Source organism: Epinephelus lanceolatus, chromosome 14 (assembly GCF_041903045.1).
Source record: "Epinephelus lanceolatus isolate andai-2023 chromosome 14, ASM4190304v1, whole genome shotgun sequence".
Taxonomy (NCBI): Eukaryota; Metazoa; Chordata; class Actinopteri; order Perciformes; family Serranidae; genus Epinephelus; species Epinephelus lanceolatus.
This window is the reverse complement of record NC_135747.1, coordinates 30,203,175-30,225,688: the sequence shown is the minus strand read 5'-3', so window position 1 is coordinate 30,225,688 and position 22,514 is coordinate 30,203,175. Positions and strand designations below refer to the sequence as shown.

The window sequence follows — 22,514 nt, the reverse complement described above, 5'->3', positions numbered from 1 at the left end:
CTTACCACTAGATGCCACTAAATCTTTTAAGAGCTTCACATGCCAAAATCCTCACACTGATAACTAGGGCTACAACCAATGATTATTTTCATTGTCGATTAATCTGTGAAATATTTTGTTATTTAACTGGTTAGTTTTTTGGTCTATAAAATGACAGAAAATGGTGAAATTAATTGACTATCTTTAATGTTTTGCTTTGACCAAACCTAGGGATGTTATTAATTAAGCGTTAACTGACAGTAAGAATTTTGACATTTTAATACTATCAGTTAAACAGTAGATAAATTAAATATATTATACTGGTGCTACAGGGGGAGATAAGACAGTGGAGTCTGCTGCTACCCAGGCTGGAGTCCTACGCCACCACCAAAGCTATGCCATTATGTTGCTCCTGCAGACAACTAGAGTACCCCCAAAAAGTTTATGACCCAGAGGCAGAGGTGGACACCTATATGAGAGATGATACCCCCTCATTGGAGACTATTTCTCTTCACTGGTGGAAAGAATCAGTAAACAGTTAGTTCGACATCTGCCTAGCTAGTACAAGCTAATAGAGCATCAGCAATTAACATCCAAGGCCGAGCCGTTAAACGGTCCCAAGAAAATCACACCAACACCAAAATGGCTTGACTCTATTGTCAGACCATTTGAATGACATTAGCCGTTTGATGCTAACATTTAGCCCTGTCACTTTGTGTGTGTGCTGAGCAGGTGAACTCTCAAGGTCCCAAGTGTGGAGCTCACACTCCTGCTGCAGTAGTAGTAGTAGTAGATAAACAGAGAGAAAGAGAGCAAGGCAAGGAGGCGCTGAGCAAAGCAATATGCTACACACAGCTCTATGGAAAAAAACTAAATTAGCATTGAACCAGAAAATATTGACTTTTTCCTTTCTTAAAAAATAACTCAAACTGATGAATTAATTATCAGATTAGATGGTGATTAATTTAATAGTTGACAACTACTGGATTAATTGATCAGTTAATCTCTCTTTACAGCCCCCTGTGTTGTTTTCGCCTTTTCCCTCAGCTCAACCATTTGGTGGAGTCCCAGAAGCGCTCATTTGAACGGATGCAGCAGCAGTTCCTGGAGGTGTCCCACTCTCACAGCAGCGCCCTGCACAGGCTTCAGGAGCAGGAGAGCAGCCACGGGGCTTTTATCCACAAGAGTCACTGCCTTACCACTCTACTGGAGGAGGACAGAGAGAGGTTGGTGCACCAAACCCGAGAGGTTCAGATGATTGTTTAAGCAAAGACAACACTGATATTTTCCATTTCCCACTAAATTGCTATCCTGCCTTGAAGCAAGACTTGTAGAAACATCCACGCCTTTCAGAATCAGAGTGTAAAAGAGATGAGGATTTACAGCTAGCGTAGAAGAGGCTAAGGGATTAAAGTATTTCAGCGCACTGGAACAAGCCAGATCTGAGCTCTGTGATGTACACTTGTGCAGGCTTAGATTCTTTTAGTCTATGTTGGTCTGTAATGCTCTTCATGGCTGAGTGAGAGAGCAAAGGCACTGCTGGCTGCTGCATTTCTACCACCCCCAGTGTATGTGACCTCAAGACTGTACTTAGAGTTACTCCACTCAGACACAGTCCATTACATCCTGGACTTGGTTGGACCTTGCGGCCAGCCTGGCTCTGTTCACTCTCCCTTGTAAACACATAAACATGCACTCACATGCAATTACATGTACAGTCTAAATTGGCACCCTCCTGCCCAATTCAACAATACCGCACAGCACAGAATAAAGCCTTCTTCTAAACCGAGCAAATGGCCTGATGGTTTACTTGTGGGCAGAAAGATTCCCTTCAGAAATAGAGAGCATATTTAGATGTGGCCTACGGGTACAGCTAGGTCTAGGCAAGAAGGTGGTCACTGGTTCTCCTATGCAATTTGAGGCCCACAACGGGGCTGTTGTGTTGAAGTCCCGGGTTGTCTCGGCTCATGTACCATCCGAGTCCACTCTGTAATCTAGCTGCGTAGAGACTGGACCCGCACTGGGCTCGCAGCCTTGGGAGGAGACTAGTTGTCTGCATCTGTGTGCCAAAGTGCAAACGTTTACTGATCCACTGCAGGCACACACACGCAATTAAAGACCAAAAATAGCCATGCCAGTAGAGTGATTAAATTTACTAGAATTCTGCTTAGTCAAATACAATGTGGAAACCCTAAACATGCACACATAAAGGCTTTGTGGTTCATCTTTGCCTAATGATGATTAATACATGAGTAGACAGCATGTCTGTGGTGCAGTTTGAACCCTGTGTGGCTCATACATTCCTGACTGTTTGAACACAGAGGATTTTTCATCTCCTGCCCGCCCTCCTTTATGAATTCCTTTTAAGAACTTGCGCCGAAAACATCACACTTGAACTTAACACATAATTTTAAGTTGCAGTGTTAGCTCAGGCTGTGGGGTATTCCAGCGGGTTTTGGGTTCTTCTCCAACCAAAATAATTTCATGTTTCTCAACTTTTACATTTCCCATCTTCCTTTTGGTGGCCATTTATCTAGAGCTTACATAATTAGACAATATATCGGTTAGCAGTCCTGCAGAGCCAGACCTATCTTCACAGTGCAGTGTCAGCGCTACAGAGATAGGCCTGGAAGCACACATTATCATTCAAAAACGCTCTAGGTTGTTTGTAGTTCTTCGAACCAAACATAATCGTTCCAGGCAGCGGTAACCCCAGAATGCAGTGACAGTGCCCTTGCAAAAAAGTGTAAAGGCGGAACTTATTTTGGTGGAACATTTGCACACAGGGAGGCGAGCACTGTCATTAAAATGGCTAATTCTCCACACAAAAAACAGTAATAGACTTTTGTTGACCGACAACTTCTTAAAAGACAAACGTAATTTGATAATCGGTGCCCGACAGGTTAAGCATGGTTATACTTTAGCTCTGGAGGAGCTCATTGGACCCGTTAAAACCACAGACTATAGTCTAGCTGTGTGTGGCTCTTGCAGAGCATTATTAGGACAATATTACAGAGGTTTGTGTAAAGTGGAGTAGATCCGTACATTGGTGACGACAATGAGAGTCTTGCAAGATGGAGTCCAGTCTGAGGTGCGTTTACAAGTTGTCGTATTCGTTGTAGATTTTTGTAAGGCCTGCCTTAGTGCATGACCCAAGTTTTCGTCAAAACTTGCAATTTTCAGCGTGTATGTTGTTAGCTCGGAGGTTAGACAGCAGAAGGGAGGGAGAATCTCAGTAAAAAAAAAAAGCCTATCGATGGCAGGTTAATAGCCAAAGTCCACATACAGTGAGTCAGACTAATCGATTGGTAGACAGCCAGAACATTAGTATGTAACTTTTGATCATCAAATAGTTGTTTCAGTTTCTTTTGTCAAGCAAAAATGCCAAACATGATCTAATATTGCTCTTGACTTGTCTTTCTTGGTAGTAAACTGACTATCTTTATGGCTATTAAACAATCAGAAGATGTAATGATGGGCATTTGTCACCATTTTCAAACATTTTATAGACCAAACAGTTACTCAATTAATTGGGAAAATAATCAGCAGATAAATCGATAATGAAAACCATACTTGCAGCTCTTCTGTGATGCCTTAAAACTCAATAAATGGCCTACTCCTCTCTGCACATCCACAATCAGTCCACACAGCAATGCTCTCTTGCCTGTACATATTTATTTTTGTTCTAAGGCACACTTGGAAAAGAGTTTATACTCCCATTCTTTCTGATCGGCACTGTGCTGCAGCTTCTTTGAGCTTGGCACAAATAGGTTTGAGCTGAGTCAATGCTTGCATTTATCCACAAGGTAAACAACACACGGCACATGGCGATACAGCCAGTCCCTTTCATCTCCCTCTCCATCCTGTCCCTCTTACATCTCGCACTGCAGTAGCCTAAATATTTAACTGAAAGAATTTCCACTCCTACTCCAAATCCTCTTCAACTATCTTTCAATCTCCCTCCCCGTTTCTTTTCAAAGCGTACGCTCTGAGCCAAGAGAGCCACTCAGCCCGGCTTAAAATCAGCGCCCCTCTCTCCCTTTTTCATTTCCCTACAAAAGTAGCTGCACAAGGTGCCATGTGCACAGCAGATGACCTGTTTTAGCAGTGAACTATACAGTAAATTCCAGTCACGGCATATAATCACTTTTTGCCATAGTATGATCCTGGTTGCGTGTCAAAGGATGATTACATCTGCACATCACAATGCAGCAATCTGGTTGTTCCAACCTCAGCTATCAGAACACACTCTAAGACTGTGTGTGTGTTTCCTATGGCCTGTCACCGAGCTGACAACATTTCAGCATTAACTGCACACACATGTTCAACACACCAAAGACATCCGTGCTCTCATCTGTTCACTTGAGTTCTGACTCATACACTTTTCACAGACTTTATCCTGCACCCGCAAACCACTTTTAAACTACATCATGTTTTCACTCCCTAATTGATGTGGCCTTCTCATCAATACATCATCAATAAGTGCTACAGATGTAGGAAAGGAGGGCAGATGATCTCAGAAATATTTAAAAGACTAAGAGTCTACAGCTGTGTTAGAGGCTTTACTTTTGGGGAGCTGTCATGTCTTCCATCTTTATTATACCATCTATGGGCAGGCTAAATGCTCACAGTGGCCATGCTGACATGCCCAGGCAAAGTAGTTATAATGTTTAGCATTTTAGTTTAGCATGATAGCATACTAGCATTTGCAAACTAGCATTAAACACAAAGTACAGCTGAGGAGGCTGATGGAATGTCATTAGTTTCACAAATGCTTAGTCGTAAACCAAAGCATTGGACACATTTGGATTTTGACCCAATGATTAAAGGCCGAGGGATGACAATAGTTATTACAATTCATTCTGAGGGGAACATGAATGTCTAAATTCCATGGCAATCCATAAAATAGTTGTTGAGATATTTCACTCAAAACCAAATGGTGACCTCATGCAGGGCTAAAGGAAAGTGCAGTGAACCACCAACATCATTAGAATTCATCCTCTGAGGATCATTAATGAATAAATATATTATTTTAATAAAAATGATCCAATATTGGTTCAAAGATTTCACTAAAATGTCTACCTGCTGGTGGTAATAGAGGAAAACTCAGTCGGATTTTTCTCTTTTGGAAACCGTTAATGTCAGCACAGAAGTTAATACCTGCCCATTTAGTAATTGCTGAGATATTTCAGTGTGAACCAAAGTGGAGAACGATCAACCAACAGAGGGACAGACTGACATTGCTATCACTAGAGCTGCACCACCAGCACAGCTAACAAGCAGACGGTGAAAAAACAATCTGGCTTGGTTAAACATGGTGAAGGAAACATTTTATAAATTTTGCTCAAAGGAGAAGAACCAAGTAAACTTGGCTGTGCCTTAGCGGAAACCAACAGCTGTTCTGTCCATCCCTCACACTCAAACACATCCACCATCTGCCGGCTCAGCCAATAATGTGTCAGAAGAAGATGTGCATAAATTACCATAGGTGTCTGGCAGCGCATCGCAAGCTGTTGGGCCCATTTATTAGCCATACAAAGCATATGAGGTCAGTTTATTCATCCCTCAATTTTATTAAACCTGCTGATGAATGAAGAGAAGAACGCCAGGATAGGCTGCGTGAGCAGCTGCTTTTCTTTATGCATCTTCAATAGGCCTTTTCTGTGAACCTGTACAGCATCATGCTTCATACAGCTAGAGGATATGTCAAAAGTCAGCAGCTAAAAAAACTCAGTAACTCCAAATTACACCCCTGGATGAAAATAGGAGCTACGACAACAGAAGCGAGAGAGCTCCTCTCATATAAGGGGCAATGTTTGAGGCTTTTCTTGGAAGTGCCTTTGAGGGAACGGATCATGCTTGTAATTGAGGACAAGTGCCGCGGATTGCCAACCCCTCCTCTAAGCAAAACAGGACCTCATGAACTCTGGTCTGGGAGTTGGTCTGTGGAAAGGAATTGCGAGGAATGAGGAGCATTTCTCTCTCACATTCCACAACCACAGAAATATCTTATCTCACTAAGACCTTACGAAAGATTCTTTAGAGTCAGGACAGAATAATCAAACACTATGATTTAGTATTGGTACCCTTATCTAGTCTGCAGCTACAACTACTGGGGCCCATAGCTGATAATCAATTTGCAAGCACTTAGGGAGAAGAGCAGCGAGACCAATTCCTAGTGTTTGAACAACACATTACAGTGGAAACCTCTTACAGTGATCACGTCTGTCCAGATCAAATTGATCATTACAAGCCCATGATTACTTTAACAGATTTTTCCTCTCTTTTTCTTTATTTCTCATGCAGGTTGCCATCTAACTGACATGTGTATGTTTATTGGATAAAGATTAAGTAATGAAACAGACAGCTTTGCTATTTGATGAATTTTATTGACTGTTTAAAGATACAGTGCAGCTGTTACAGGGGGCATCACATGACCAGGCATTATTAATCCACCTGACGATCAGGCGGTTTCAACCACTGGTGCTTCCCTGTGCACATTCATTTTCTGTCTTAATCACTAACCTTGTTTCTTGTTGTTTAAGTAGACTACTTAGTGCAACTCTAAGGACTTTCACTGCTGCATGTTGCTGGCTCGTTTTTGGCAGTTTGTCATGAGACTGCATTTTTCATTGAGTGCAAATGACTCTTTTTCTCATCATGATTTACATTGTCATTCCAGTCTCAGGTAGCCAACCTGAAGCAGACATGTTATTATAAGGCAAAGTATAAAATGATTAAATAAATTAACACCCAAAATAAACACTGTAGATGGACTTCTTGATTATTATGAGAAAAATATTTAAACAGTATTTGTATAGGAATGATTCTCTCCCAAGACTTGTAATCCATACAGACTGTTGATCACTTTAAGCAGTTCCCACTGTATGAGCTTCCAAGCCTTAGCATTAACAAAACCAGTTATCAAAACCAATAAGTCAAAATAAAATATTAGTTACTACATTGATCTCTGAACTTTGAAACAGGCAGCACAGTTATAATCAATTAATTAAGTGATTAAAGGGAAAGCCTACAAGGAGCAGAATAGTGGCCTTACATCTTTAACTTGTGTGACTGGTGTGGTCAGTAACTCTATGGGCTATATTAAGGCAGCATAGTGTCTGATGGGAAGAATTCACATGTGAGCCTGCAACACAGTTGATTTGGGATAAATGCTGTAGATACTCTCTACATTTCACTACATTGGTGGTTTGAGAAACTGATATATAAAGTGCTTTGCAATAAAGCTGCAACATTTTTTCTTTTTAAATTAGTTGCAAATTCATTTGATAGTCGATTCACTGGTTTTAGTAACTTGTAAATTCTCTTATCCTAGCTTCATAAATGTGAGTATTTTCTTCACTCCTCTATGACAGTACACTGAATAGCTTTGGGTGGAGGGCAAAACAAGAAATTTGAGTTTCTTTACAGACCAAACAACTAATTATCAATTGAGAAAATCATCGACAGATTAATTAAGAATGAATATAATCATTAGTTGCAGTCCTGCTTTGCTATAAGAACAAAAGGTGTTGAAGTGGAAACTCGTCAAGCAATGTGATAAGTGATGACAGAGTATCATCATCATCATCACCATTATTCAGTCATCCTCAGACGAGCCCTAGATCGGCATCTCCAGTCATCTCGACCCTCCATGCATCTGGCTAGTTTGCCAGTGCATTCTGCTCCTGCATCTTTCTTTAGGACATCCACATATGTTGACATGGGACGTCCTTGTGAACGATGTCCATGTGTTGACTCCCACAGCACTAGTTTGCTGGCTGGGAACTTCTGGTGTCTCTATCAGTGACCGGCCAGTCTCATTCTCCTGGATGCTATTTTCTTGCTCACCCTACACAGGTCTCTGTATCGATTCTTGATAATGCCATGGATACCCTGGTTGATGTTCAGTACTGCAAACAGCATTCTGCCGTAGCATTTATCCAGGGTCCTCTCCAGCATTCACCTCCATATAGCAGAATGGACTCTGTGGTTGCATAGAAGAAGCTGAGCTTGGTATGTCGGGAGAGGCTGGACTTCCACATACTGGTCATACAGTTCAGAGCCTTCCACACTACAGCCCTCCTAATGTCCTGCTCTGTTGAGTTGATCCATGAGTCGAGGTATTTAAAGTCACTGACTTCTTTTAGAGCACCATTTGATGTCCTTAGAGGAGGATGACCTCGGTTTTCTTGGCATTTCGCCTGAGGACCAACCTTGGCACACTCTGTCTACACTCTAGTCAAAAGCTCCTGTGCACAGATAGCAGGCTGATGTCATCTACATAGTTCAGGTCTGTTAGGACTACTGCAAGGAGGGCACAGACCTCCTTAGTGCTCAAATGAGTCCGAGTTCCTGCTCGTGTCCACTGATGGCCCGCCATGAGTGCATAGTCCAGGACTACAACGAAGAGGAAGGGGGCGAGGGTATCTCCTTGCAACACTCCTGCCTGGATGTCAAACTGCTCACCGTTGCCATCTGGGGTCACAACCTTTGCTCTTATACTCACGTACATGGTCCCTATGGCCCAGATTAGGTTGGGAACGACACCGCAGGCCTTGAGTATCCTCATCATTACGCATCTGTGTATCAAGTCAGATGCCTTTTTGAAGTCGACAAAACACAGGACTGCTGTCAGGTTGTTCTTTTTCACCTCCCCGATGATTCTCCTCAAGGCCAAGATCTGGGTTGCAGTGGCTCTCCCCTCTCTGAAGCCATTTTGGTTCTCTCTCAGGTGAAGGTCAATGGTGCATCTGGTTTAGTATCTGCGGTTGTACATCTTTGCAATGATACATGTTAGACTGATGCCACGATAGTTGTCAGGTTTTGAAAGACCTCCAGCTTTAGGAACTGGGATGATGCTGGTGAGAGACCACATATCAGGCCTGTAGTTTATCAGCAGAGTAAGGTTACAAATATCCAGGATGATGTCATTAAAATCACAGCTCTTAAAGACCTCAGGTAGAGTGCTATCCAGCCCAGTATCTTGATGTTTTCAATGCTTAGAAACTATTTTCCTCCTATAAAATGTGTTTTGTTAGCACAGAGCGACTGAAATTGGAGCTGACACAAACTTTGAACAACCATGGAGACATTGTTTGCACATTTATAAACTATAGACCGTCTTTTCTGCAGCACAAATGTTCGCCGCTGTTGCACAACCTCTCAGTGCTTTCCTTAAATATCTGAGCAATCTCTAAATTTCCACGCCTGGTGTGAAAATGCTTGAGAACATAAACGTCTAAAAGTGAAGTTTAAGTGTGTCTTTTAAGCTGTTTTGGACATTCTTTTGCGGTGACGACATGACACAGGGGAAATAGCTCTCCTTTAATTGGGGACTAGACGGGTTTGCTTGACAGAAAGAAATACCACCAGGGGTATATTTCCCAGTGAAAGCTAGGAATGAGGAGCCACACTGCGAGTAACTACTCCTGGAGGGGAACATGAGTCACACAGAGACCTATATATATTTGTTTTCTCCTGCAGCACTGGTGGTACCATCATCTGGCAAGATAAAACATCATAAATCTTTCCGTTATGATTTTTGTCATTGTTGTCGTGACAGACGAGACTAGCAGCAAGAATAATGAGATTATAATCTGTCATCCCTCTCTGCTCCGCTGAGCACATAGATTTGACTTGAGTAATGCCACCATAGAACACAGGGATATAGGAGAAATTGATGATGGCAAGAGAAGGGTAAAGATGCAAGTTACAAAAACAAAACTGCAATTCTTACCCAAAAGCAAAAAGAGCAGGGTGAGGAACAAAATGATGAAGAGAAGGAGAAAGAGATAGAGAAGCAGAGTGGGGAGGAGAAAGAGAAAGACAGACATATGGATGTAATTGAGGGCCTATGAAGTGATGATGTCATCTCACAGTCAGGTTATCAGGCCTCAGGCAAGGCAGCTACAACTCACAAAACATGTCTCTCTTCTTGAAACACATGGGAACACCACACACACACACACACACACACACACACATACACACACACAGAGTACAGTATGCATGAGCTACAGTTCCTATGTCATGCCAAGTTAGGCCTAGCACTTATGCAGGCATGGTTAACATGTTTGCTCAGGCTAATCCTGCAAACTGAGTGTTAGCCTCTCTCGTTTGAATTGTGATTAAAGCTTTAGCTTTCTTCGCACACTCACACACATACACAAACACATTCTGTCCTTCCCATTAGCCTCTTTGGCATGGCTACACAATGACCTCATCTGGAATGGGCTGAACTCCAGTAAAAACACACACACATATATATACACACACACACACACACACACACACACACACACTTGAACACACACACACACACACTGAGCAGTAGAGCCTGTACAGTCCCATATAAGGACTTGCTGATGATGTAATGGGCGCCACTGACTGCGAGTGAGACTCAGTGTGCAGAGCACTTCTCATAATGTTTGGTTTTCCGGATGGAATGTCCACATCACTGGGATCTCCGGGAAAGGGAGAGGTGAAGAAGTAGAGGCGATTTATTCTCCGAGGATTTTACAGGACAGAGGCCAACGGCGCTGCACAGCACAGGTAGGAACAGTCACAAGTCTTGTGAACAGCGGGGAAGATATAACAAGCATTTAGAAACATGTGACACTTTAAAAAATGGTTTTTAACCGCAAGATGCTTTTCGGGTAAAGTAAGTGGTGTCCAGCTCTGCATAGATTCGACAGAACAAAACCAAGTTGAGAACAAGTAACAGTGCACTTGAAAAAGTAAATTTAAAAGCAATGAATTAAGTCTCACTGAAACTTCTACACTGAAAATTTAATTCCGAAGTCATAACTGTTTGCGACTCTTTGTCTGTCCAAAAGAAGCATTACTGACAAGACAATACAACTAAAAGTGAGACCATTTAAAAACCAATCTTGACGTTAGGTAGTGTAGCCTGTTAATCTATGTTTTAGAGCAACATACCATCAATTTTCAGACCAGCGATCAATTCCATTCGGAGACGTTCAGCTCTTTGTTAATTTAATCCATCCACCCACACATGCATGCATATTATAGCTATTGTTGATATTTACCTCAGTAGCAAAAGTGCAAAAGCTCTAAATGTTACATTTATAGACCCTGTTCTCTGGGGAAAAAACCCTTAAACACAATGTGCATACTAATATTTTACACTTAACATCAGCTATCACAAATCAATAGTTTTCCACAAAACATACTTTATTGGCAAATGATTAAAAAGGGAAAGAAAAAAGGCCTTGGGAACATTTTCTACATTGAAAAAACAAGCTTCTAAGCATGTAGATCTGATTATTAATCCAAGTAGACATGAATGTCTGCATTCTGGATACCTCCAGTATGCAACACACACACACACACACACACACACACACACACACACAAGAGACTTATTCTGAAGCGTAAATTTCGACTGGTGAGAGATCACTTTCAACTATGCCAAGGTTGCAATAACACATGACATGAAATGTACTGTGTGCATTAAGTGCATTTCTGCATTGCTGGTATGCATCTAGGGAAATGCGGGGAGCGACAGCACTTGGTAAATGTGGCCCGTCTGTAATTACTTATGGAACAGGGGGGAATTCCTGCCTCTCCTAGCTGGAAACGGGGTAGCACTGGAGGTGCACAGAAGGAGGGTGATTGGGTGCAGTGTCGAGGGTACTCAAGGGTAGAGGAACTTCTTAATTAACAAATGCTCCCTGCCAAGGGACCATCTGCCGTGATAGTCTAAACATCCAAGAGAGCGCATGCTGCCTGGAGAAACGTGCAAAACAACATGGAATTACATGAACTCTACATGTTTTGGAGTTTGAAGTAGGGACACTCAGAGAGATGTAGAAAACAGAAAAGAGTAGGCCTATTACAAGCTTCTGGAGAAGTTTGAGCAGGGAGGAAATTTTATTTAAATTCATCCGAAAATTTAAATAAATGTTTATGCTGGATATAAACAACTTAAGAAATCAATTGTGTTTAAAAGTTGTGGCCAAGAGGTTAACTATAAACACAATTAAGTGTCCTTGGAGGCTGAAATACGAGTAAATTACACAGTAAACCAGGCCACGACATAAGTTTGACATTAGCGTAATTTGTTTTGTTTTTCTCTACAGACTCAAGCTGCTGATTGTAAAGGAGAGAGAATACCAAGAGATAAAGGAGAAGAAACGTGAAAGAGAAATATCAACTTTAAAGGACGAGCTGACCAAGCTGAAGGGTTTTGCGCTGCTGGTTGTAAAGGAGCAAGAGTGTCTGAGTGAGCTGCTGGAGGAGGAGAGGGGTCGCATCCAAGAACTGACCGCCATCACTGACCACATCAAGCAGGAGGTCAGTGCCGCTAACCCCGGCACAAAGAAGGAGGAGCACATATCTCTGCACCATAATCAAGTTTCCATCGTCCACCAAAGCCAGAGCACCATGACAGCCCCAAGCCTGCTGTCAGAGGTCGAGGTACTGAGGAGAAGAGTCGTGGAAATGGAGGGAAAGGATGAGGAGCTGATACGCATGTGGGAACAGTGCCGAGATCTGGATCGCAGACTGGCGAGGGAGACCAGCCACTGCCGTAGCTTAAAAGTTGAGGTGGATAAACTCAATGGGAGGATTAGTGAATTGGACAGGTTAGAGGACGCTTTAGGTAAGAGCAAACAGGACTGCAGTATTCTGAAGGGCAGCTTGGAGCGAGAGAAAGAGGTGAGCAAGTTACTGTCTGGTGAGCTCAACACTCTGAAAGTTAGGGTGAGAGAGCTGGAGGCCAACGAAGGCCAACTGGAAAAGAGTGAGGCGGTGATTAGGCAGGACCTGGCCAAGCTCAGGTCACTGACTGTAGCTTTGGTGGAGGACAGAAAGACCATGGCCGAGAGGCTCAGACAGGCTGAGGAAAAACTCAACAGGAAGGAAGGCAAAAGAAATGAGCAAAGCAATTTGGCAACGATGACAGAGAGACTGAGAGAGGAGAGGCAGCAGGCACTGAGGTGTAAGGTAGATTTAGAGGAAAGGATTAAGGGCATAACAAAGGAAAAACATGAGCTCCAAGACAGACTGAAAACAGAGGAGGAAAGGAACGGAGAGCTACAGAGTAAAATAACCATAATGAAGAAACGGTTGCAAGTCTTAGAAAACAGGAGAGAAAAAGAGGAGAAGTACACATACAGCTCTATTCCCAACAACCATCACTGCCAAACAGAGGACAACAAAGTAAAAGAACTGACAAGAGAGCTAGATGGACTGCGAAAGAGACTACAGGACAAGGAGGTGCTGGAGGAAGAGCTGATGAAGGTGGAGGAGGACTTTGAGTCCCTACAAAAGAGGTTCAAGGACGAACAGAGGAGGACTCAGGCTCTAACAGAGGAGCTAGAGGCCGCAAAGAGAGAACTCTCCAGATACGAGCAGGCAGAGAAGCAGGAGGTCAACCAGGAGCACCTTCTCCTATGCCGTCTTCAGAAAGAGCAGGTTAAGTCCAGACTATTAGGCAGAGAGGTGGATGCCCTGAAGGAGAAACTGCAGAAGCTGATGGGAACTGAGGAGTCCATCTGCAGGGTTCAGACGGATCACTCCGTGTTGCAGAGAAAGCTGACCCAGCAGGAAGCCAGTAACAGAGAGCTGGCCAGAGAGATGAAGGAGCTGAGTAGTGAGCTAGACAGGCACAGACGAATCAAGAATCTCACACCTGGTGCAAACAGACAACTTTTTTCAGACCTTCATCAGACCACCAAAGAGGTTCAGACTGAGCCAGCAGATAGCCTGCCTCCTGACTACAGCGAGAAACTCGATAAAGAAATTGAGGATGAGGATCCAAACCACAATGCAGAAGTCATAAACAGGAGAAGCTCTCTTGTCAACAATCTGAACAGCTTAAACAGCGCAAATAATAACGTCAGCCAGTACAGCAGTCATTCAGCCAATGGTGTAGATATGCACCAAACGGTTAACGGAGAGGTGATGTTAACGCACACACCGGGGCAGCCCTTGCACATCAAAGTAACACCACATCATATACTCAACACAGCCATGCTGGAGATCAGCAGCCCCACTGGAGACGCAGCTACGTCCTACACCAGCACAGCTGTCATCCCAACAAGCGGGGCCTCACCTAAACAGAGAATAACCATCATCCAGAACTCAGCTCTGTCTGCAGTTAATTCCAAAACCCCACCTTCAAGTCCTGACCGCACCATCTCCCCACTTGACAGCACACCCATCTCTCAGGTGATGAGCCCAAACTCATCGCGCTCTGCAACACCCGACCACAGCTCCCCCATTCAGATAGTCACAGTCCGGACCTGTTCTCCAGAGCCAGCAGAGGCCGCGCATCAGACCGTCTTCTGCAAGACGCCGGAGCGACAGAACAGCTGGCAACATCAGAGGTCCAACAGCACCGACTCAAGCCCAAGCATCATTGCCACGGAGGATAACAAGATCCACATCCATCTGGGGAGCCCCTATATCCAGTCTCTGAATGGTATGACCCACAGCATCCCACAGCCTGTTGGGCCATACTATGTCCGACATGAACAAAGGACTCAAGTGCTCGCCAACGGCTGTCATGTCAAAGGTGTTGGCAAGATTACAAGTAGCATCACTATATCCCCTGCTACCTCTGCAGCTTCACACTCCTCTAATATAACAGTAAGTGGCCTTTGTGATTAGATGAAGATGTATTCTGAACATATATATTATCATGTTTCACTCACATTCATGGACAGAAGCACTTCCTCTAACGAGCACCCAGAGTTTGTTGTATTTTGCCATAATCACCAAATAAAAGCTTTGTGGTATTTGTCCTATTAGAGCCTTTGTAAAGCCGACTTGATCTAGCGTGTGTCCATAGACTTACAGCTTAAACAACCCTTTAAATATTGACTGTACAACATGTGTGTGTAGTGTTTGTGCGAGAGCTAAGTGAGACAATAGGTTCGTTCGAGATGAGCCAGTCCTGCGCAGATTCGATCACCGGCGATCGGCGCACAATGCATGCCGGTTAGTTTTTTGTGTCCGACTTCATCCTGACTTGCTCTGACGTATTACAAAAGTGGACGTCGATAAAGCCACGAGAGCGAGGCGGCCACAGTTTTTAGAGCCAGGCGCTGCAGTTGCTCTCCACCGACTGCACCGCCTGGCTCTCACCTGATCTAACAGCTGATTGGTTTAGACATCGACTCAACAAGATGACGTTTTAGATAAACTACTCATTTTTGTTGAATTCTAGAGATTAAGATTGTATTTGTCTGATCTGAAGGTTTATTCTGTGAACAGAAAACATGTTGTGTGACTGATGGTGAAAACAAACCGATATATGGATCTGATCACTTTTTTAATGAACTGACATCATTCCAGACAGGATGTAAGTGTGTCTGTGACTTCCTGCACGGACTGAAGGCTGCTGGAAACTGTCGGGAAACTGTCCGACTTCACCGCAGCTTTTTGTCACCGCCCCCCGCTGCGGCCGCCTGCTCTCGTCTACTTTTCAGGCGAAGCGCAGTTCATCTCGAACGAGCCTATCATCGCAATCAAATGTGTGATGTGCTTTTTTACAGTTTTCTGTTTCATTACTGTTTCTTTCTGTTTATTAAAAGCATTTGTGTTGATTTTACTTATTCAGTTTGAATACTTTTTGAGGGGAGGCTGACATCATCACATCTATTAGGTTACAACTGGAAAGAACGAACAAACGACAAAAAAAATATGGTTTGATGTTTCTTTTCCCCCAGGCTAACACCACTCTGCATAGCGCAACACATCCAGCACATATCTGATTATTTGACACATTTTGTGTTTGCTAAGTTTGATTCAAAAGTTGAGTCACCCACTATCTCAACCACAGCATAATTCCTCACAACTGTGTGTGCGTGTGTGTGTGTGTGTGTGTGTGTGTGGATAAGTGAGTGTGAAACCTCCTTCAAATATGCACTGGAAAACTCGGCTCATGTTTTTCTGACACAATAAAACTCGGAACACCTAATGATGGTGAGGCTGTTCAGGTTTTATGGTGGTTGGACTATTAAGATCCTTTTCTTTGCCTTTTTTGGTCACAAATACTAAAAGTAAATTGTAATTGTCAGTATCTTAACAAGTTTAAAATTGACACCTGATGTATAATTACATCCATTTTCAACTTTTGCACATATCCATCAACACATTTCACTAGCTTTTCCTCATTTACCATCAAAAAAGCTTCACTATGTGAACAAAGAGCAGCAGCTGGCATGCCATTCCTGGTCAGTCTTGTTTTGTTAGCCACTTATGTTGCCACAGCAGTTAGAGTATTCAGCACATGCCAAATCCTGCCAAGTAAACCTCCCAGCGCAGGCAAAATGATACAGTTTCTTTCATGGTTGAGTTGATTTGCTTACTTTATGAACATTTCCTGATTTCCTAACAGTTTCCTGTGGGTACTACAGTCAAAACTGGACAGTGGTATGATAGTCACTTAAAGGAATAGTTTGGATATTTTGAAGTGAGGCTGTATGAGGTACTTATCAATAGCCAATGTATAACATACAGTAGATGTCAGTCAGCACACCCTCAGTTTCAAGAAGCAGGCAGGAAAACTGTGTGTATGTACTGCTGTAGACAGGTAGAATATTTTAGCCACCTAAAAAAAGACCCACCTGAGAAAATCAATATCAGTTTAAGTGTACGTTATATTAGGAATATTTTCGCTGCTTTATCTTGCCATCAGATGTGGAAATGAAGCCATTATATCGCTATTTTCAAAGCCAGTCTCCACTGAGAAAAACAGTGATTTAACATCGTTGAACACAGGAGCCTTTTGGTGTAAAGTTGCCTCAATAAGTTACTTTGTTTGGGTTACTGTGTGACTTTGGTGATTTAAAGGGTAAGTTAGGATTCACCAAAGCCACACATTAACACACACTAACTAACTAATCGAGGTAGCGGTTGACCAGCAGCTCCTGTGTTCAGTCAGCTAAAATTACTGTTTTGGTGAACGGAGTCTGGTGGTTTTCACGAGAGCATACATTGGGAACTAAAGCCGCTTCCCTGTCGGATTGGGCTATCTGACAGGAAGGTCAAGCAATGAAAATACCCTTAATATAGTGTACACTTAAACTGTTACAGATTTCTTTAGGTGGCTAAAATGCATTTTGCTGCTGCCCCTGTCCACAGCAGTGCATTGCTTAGCTTCCTTGTCTCTTCCAAGTAATCCTGCCTCTCCTCCAGACATCTACTGTAGACATGGTCAGTACCCCATACAATCCCACTTCAAAAAATCCAAGCTCTCTTTTTCAATGGTAATCCAATACAAACAAACACAATAGACTTAAACCAATTTTAATGACCATTTTGTTGTTAAACAAAATGGCATGCAGGGGAAGGAGACCTATCCAGAATATTAAAAAGGTAAGATTGTAGCCAAATACAATGGAAAATAATGGACAATCCTTTAAAAAGTTAAACAACAGGAACCAATTAATTAATAATTTAAGATTATCCAAAATTATCCATTCCATGCTTTTATTCATTTACGTATATCCTCTAAAAATGTCTATTTTTATTTGATTGCGAACATAAATAATCTTCTGTCTTTGTTAAGCCCATTGGTCAACATTTGTTATTTTTAAATGTGCTCTATAAACACTGACTTGACATGATTATCTGTATTTAGGTCAGCCAATTCCTGTAAATAAACAGGAGGCTAGTATCAACTCTAAAACCTCGATCACAGCAACAGATGAGCTTTTCAAACATCACAAAATATATAGTTACATAGTGTGGCAGAAATAAATGGGCTGTTAAACAGCTTAAATAAAAGCTGTGATGAGCTCATCTAAATAAGAAACTAGCTGTCAGTATTTGGGGGGACACCATAAGGTTTCTTGTGCTAGAGGAGGCTGGCAGAGGCCTGGCATAGCAGGTATATAATGACAAACACGGAGAAACATTAACCACGGTGACGTCACCGGTTGGCAAGGTGGAAACCAGATGATGCATTTGATGACAGTTTAGTGCAGACTGTAGCGTGACAGAGGCCTCATGAGAATCTTTGTCATTAGTGAGAGCATTTAGCCACAAGACACATTGCCATAAAAGTCATGCTGCGTCTCACGAACCTTCTCTTCATTCTTAAGACTTCAAAGTCAGTCCCATGCTCTATCCAGCAGACTTCAACTCTCCTTTTCTGTCCTGTCAATTCTCAGTCAGCCTCACAGCCTTTTCTGTCAAGCAGCGCATACAAATGCGAGTGAGGATGGGATGTCAGTCAGGGGAAAGGGGCCAACTTAGGAAAACAAAGAGCTGCACACTCAATATAAAGATTACATGGATTTATATAAGTATAGTGATGATGCTTTTTTATGATTCTCACAAAAGGGAAAAATGCATGCCGTCAAAGCTCATTACACCATGGTGAGGCTGAAGTGTTCACACCAAACAGTGGCCATAGATTCAACTTTGAAAAGGCACACACCACAACATCTTTACACAAACAACAAATCACAAAAATGTAAGTAAATCTGCAGGAGTGAACATTAGGTGAACAACCCCTAAGAGATAGTTATGCTTCTTTTCTCTCAGATTCCTCTAGGGTCGCTGAAGAAGCCCGGCCCAACAAGGATTCCCAAGACCAAAGGATTAACTCATAGAAGAGGCAACAGAGCTCCCAGTACAGGACAGAAAAATGTTAAATCCACCTCAGAGAATACAGAGAAAACATTGACCTGAGAATGACCAACAGACCTGCAACTGCAATTTGTGTGGTGTTTAACACCACTTTAACACCACTTTCATAATAAAACATATCCAAAGTACATTAAAGAACTGCGATTTAAATGTAGACATCTGGGCAGCAACATGGTCAGTTTATATTCAGTGGTCACTTGAATATAAACTATACATCTATCGAGAATTTGTCACCACAGAGTCAAAAAACTGCTTCACTGCATGTCAAAAATGTACTGACTGTAGTAAAAATAGCCAACACTTGATTCCTTATCTTAAATGATGTGTTACAAATGAGTAAAGAAAGTGATGCCACATGCTGCAATGAAAAATCTGTCAATCTGCTCATCTGTAAAGGTAAAAAGCAAGATGGTACACCATACTTTCAACAGGTAATGTGTTTTTGTTTTTTGTCCCCCACACAACAAACACCACCTTACCTTACTATCATAAAAACTGAAAACTTAAGGGAACAGTTAAGTGTTCCTCCTTCCAATTTGATTGAAGACTGGAGGAAAAGCAGAGTATAATTCAGGCCTGCATAACATTATTATATATTATATATTATTATGTTTGCTCTATCATATTCTATTAATTTACCATAAAGTGTGAATTTGTATCACTTTCCTCTTTTGCATAAAAGTGCACAAATAACGAGCTTGGTGAGTGTGCATGTGTGTTTGTGCCAGTAGTGGAAAAAGTATTTTTTTTTATTTGAGCAAAAATACTCTATTACAAGTATAAGTCCTGCTTTTTAATTTCTACCTCCATAAAAGTATTAGCAACAAAACCTACTTAGAGTATCAAGAGTAAAAGTACTCATTAGGCAGCAAGATGGCCCCTGTCATATCATTTACTGTACAATCTGAATATTATCACTGTGACATTTCCATTTATGTTGTAGCTAATGGAGGTGGAGCTAATTTTAATTAATGTACTTTACTTATGTTACTAAGGGTAGGGGAAGAAATCGTTACAGCATAGTATTGTGATATTTTTGTGTGGCAACATCGAATTGTCACACAGTGCCAAGTATTGTTTTTTTATTATGTAAATTATTGTTATTACAAATACAAATTAAACTTAAGGTATCCTACTAGTATGATATAATCCAAGTGCTTTTTCTGTCCACTTGATACAGTTTGCTGCAAAAAAATGGGGTGAGATGAACAGATGTTTTCCTTTTGGGACATAATTTACAGTTGAAAAAAGGTAATAAATAGATCTATATCACAATATATTTTATTGCAATACTCAGCATATTGCAACATATTTAAAATGGCAATAATATTGTATCGTGATAATATCATAACGTGGATCTGATTTCCAACCAAAAATCAACTAAAGCAGTCAAATAAATAGTGTGAAATAAAAAGGACATTTTCCTGTGAAATATAGTGGAGTAAAGAAGAATAAAGTAAAGTTTAAAATCTAGGTACTCAAGAAAAATACATCAAAGTGGGGAACAGAGATCTTTTAAATTAGCGTTTTATTGTTGTACCTCCTGAAAATACCCCTTGTATCATTCTGCAGGGCACCGCATCAACACTGCTGTCTAAAGCAATCAGGTCAATAATCCTTAAGGTACAGGACTGCCCTCTATTGGTATGCAGGGTGCATGGAGCTATGAGGGTAAGCCGCAGGGAGCTTCCTCTGTTGATGTATTAAGATGAGGATAAAATAGAAATGCAAAAAGTCATGTAACTTACAGAGACGAGCTAACTGTAAGCTTCAGAGGAAGGCGCAGGACATGACAAGACACACTGTTACAGCAACAGTAACTTTACTGTAGTTATTTACTGTCATGAGCCACACACACACATACACGTGTTTACACATCTTATGCTCCTAACAACTCGCGCTAACAACGCTAGCTTTCCCTCTGCTAACAAACTCCAGCTAAGCTACACGGTAGGTCACTACACTTGTCGCTATGGTAACTGACACCAACGGTTCATAGAATGTAGCTTAAGTTAACAGCAACTTTACCACCGGCTAGCTAACGTTAGCATACAGTTAGCAACAGACTTTTCCTGTGACATCTACAAGCTAACGTTAAGATCTCACGGATCAGGGTACACCAAAACCTCCCGGACCATACGTTTAAGAAACACTTAACAAAATAAAGTTACTAAAGTCAAGAAACATACCTGATTTACCCTCGTGCGCCCACCACTCGTCACCCAAGTCGTCTCCCATGTTCCTCAGCTAAGCTAGCAGCCCGTCCAATCAAATCTACCGCTGGTAGAGGAGGGGTGTGTTCAAGAGCAGCACGTTTTAAAACGTAAAGTGTGTGGCTTAAAACGCTAAGGGGACACTGTGAAAGTTAAACGGAGAGACTCGTTATCACCACAACATAAGTTAAACACTAGTTACGGTAGATATATGTTGGGTTTGTCCATGGAAAACTTCATAACAACATGCCTGACTTTCTTGGTAAGTAACACCACCTTTTCGAATTAGGGCACTGACTGTGTCTTCTGTCTACATTTGCCTTCCTGTACAAATCATCTGTCACTGTTAATGTAAATCCTGCATGCTGTACAGTATATTAACATGTATGTAAGCACATATTGTACATATTCACACTGAAGCCCATAAGGGGGGCACTGGCCACTTTATTAGGTACACCTATTCAGCTGCTTGTTAATGCAAAAGCTAATCAGCCAATCACGTGGCAGCAACTCAATGCATTTAGGTATGTAGACAAGGTCAAGATGACCTGCTGAAGTTCAAACCGAGCATCAGAATGAGGAAGAAAGGTGATTAAATGACTTTGAACGTGGCATGGTTGTTGGTGCCAGACGGGCTGGTCTGTCAGAAACTGCTGATCTACTGGGATTTTCACACACAACCATCTCTAGGGTTTACAGAGGATGGTCCCAAAAAGAGATTATACCCAGTGAGCAGCAGTTCTCTGGGTGAAAATGCCTTGTTGATGCCAAAGGTCAGAGGAGAATGGCCAGACTGGTTCAAGATGATAGAAAGGCAACAGTAACTCAAATAACCACTGCTTACAACCAAGGTCTGCAGAAGACCATCTCTGAACCAACAACACGTCCATTCTTGAAGCAGATGGGCTACAGCAGCAGAAGACCACACCAGGTGCCACTCCTGTCAGCTAACAGCAGGAAACTGAGGCTACAGTTCACACAGGCTCACCAAAACTGGACAATAGAAGATTGGAAACACGTTACCTGGTCTGATGAGTCTGGATTTCTGCTGCCACATTCAGATGGTAGGGTCAGAATTTGGTGTAAACAACATGAAAGCATGGATCCATCCTGCCTTGTATCAACGGTTCAGGCTGGTGGTGGTGGTGTAATGGTGTGGGGGATATTTTCTTGGCACACTTTGGGCCCCTTAGTACCAACTGAGCATGGTTTAAACACCACAGCCTACCTGAGTATTGTTGCTGACCGTGTCCATCCCTTTATGACCACAGTGTACCCATCTTCTGATGGCTACTTCCAGCAGGATAACGCACCATGTCACAAAGCTCAAATCATCTCAAACTGGTATCTTGAACATGACAGTGAGTTCACTGTACTCCAGTGGCCTCCATAGTCACCAGATCTCAATCCAATAGAGCACCTTTGGGATGTGTTGGAATGGGAGATTTAACACCAGTTCTTTCACATACTTGTGCTCACCGCCCTGTCTGTATCTAATCCTTATTTGTCCAGCTTTGTTGCCTTGTTTCCTACTGTTATGTCTATTTATGTGTAAGCACATTAAGAGCAATGCTGGCTCAGATGGCTCAGACTCACACAGTTACAGTGCTGCTAATGCAGTAGGTCTCTTTTTATCTTCATAATAAGATGAGCAAGCGAAATAACCCCAAATTGGACTTATGGTGTCAAAGCTGC

General features: G+C 42.1%; 2 protein-coding genes across 3 annotated transcripts in view; one reads left to right on the top strand and one right to left on the bottom strand.

The window, feature by feature from the left end:
- LOC117251330 (filamin A-interacting protein 1-like) overlaps positions 1–19,258 on the top strand; it is a 50,574-nt gene extending 31,316 nt beyond the window's left edge. Inside the window, exons 4-6 of the mRNA XM_033617529.2 lie at positions 1,027–1,205; positions 12,084–14,595; positions 18,502–19,258. Of these exons, the coding sequence (XP_033473420.2) occupies positions 1,027–1,205; positions 12,084–14,595; positions 18,502–18,648 (2,838 nt within the window). The 3' untranslated portion in view covers positions 18,649–19,258. The remainder of the gene's footprint in view (positions 1–1,026; positions 1,206–12,083; positions 14,596–18,501) is intronic.
- Positions 1–20,884, bottom strand: part of cmss1 (cms1 ribosomal small subunit homolog) — a 46,007-nt gene extending 25,123 nt beyond the window's left edge. For both annotated transcript variants that reach the window (XM_033617533.2, XM_033617534.2), the window contains exon 1: positions 20,796–20,884. In XM_033617533.2, coding sequence (XP_033473424.1) covers positions 20,796–20,844 — 49 coding nt within the window. In that variant the 5' untranslated portion in view covers positions 20,845–20,884. The remainder of the gene's footprint in view (positions 1–20,795) is intronic.
- Between the last annotated feature and the right edge of the window lie 1,630 nt (positions 20,885–22,514).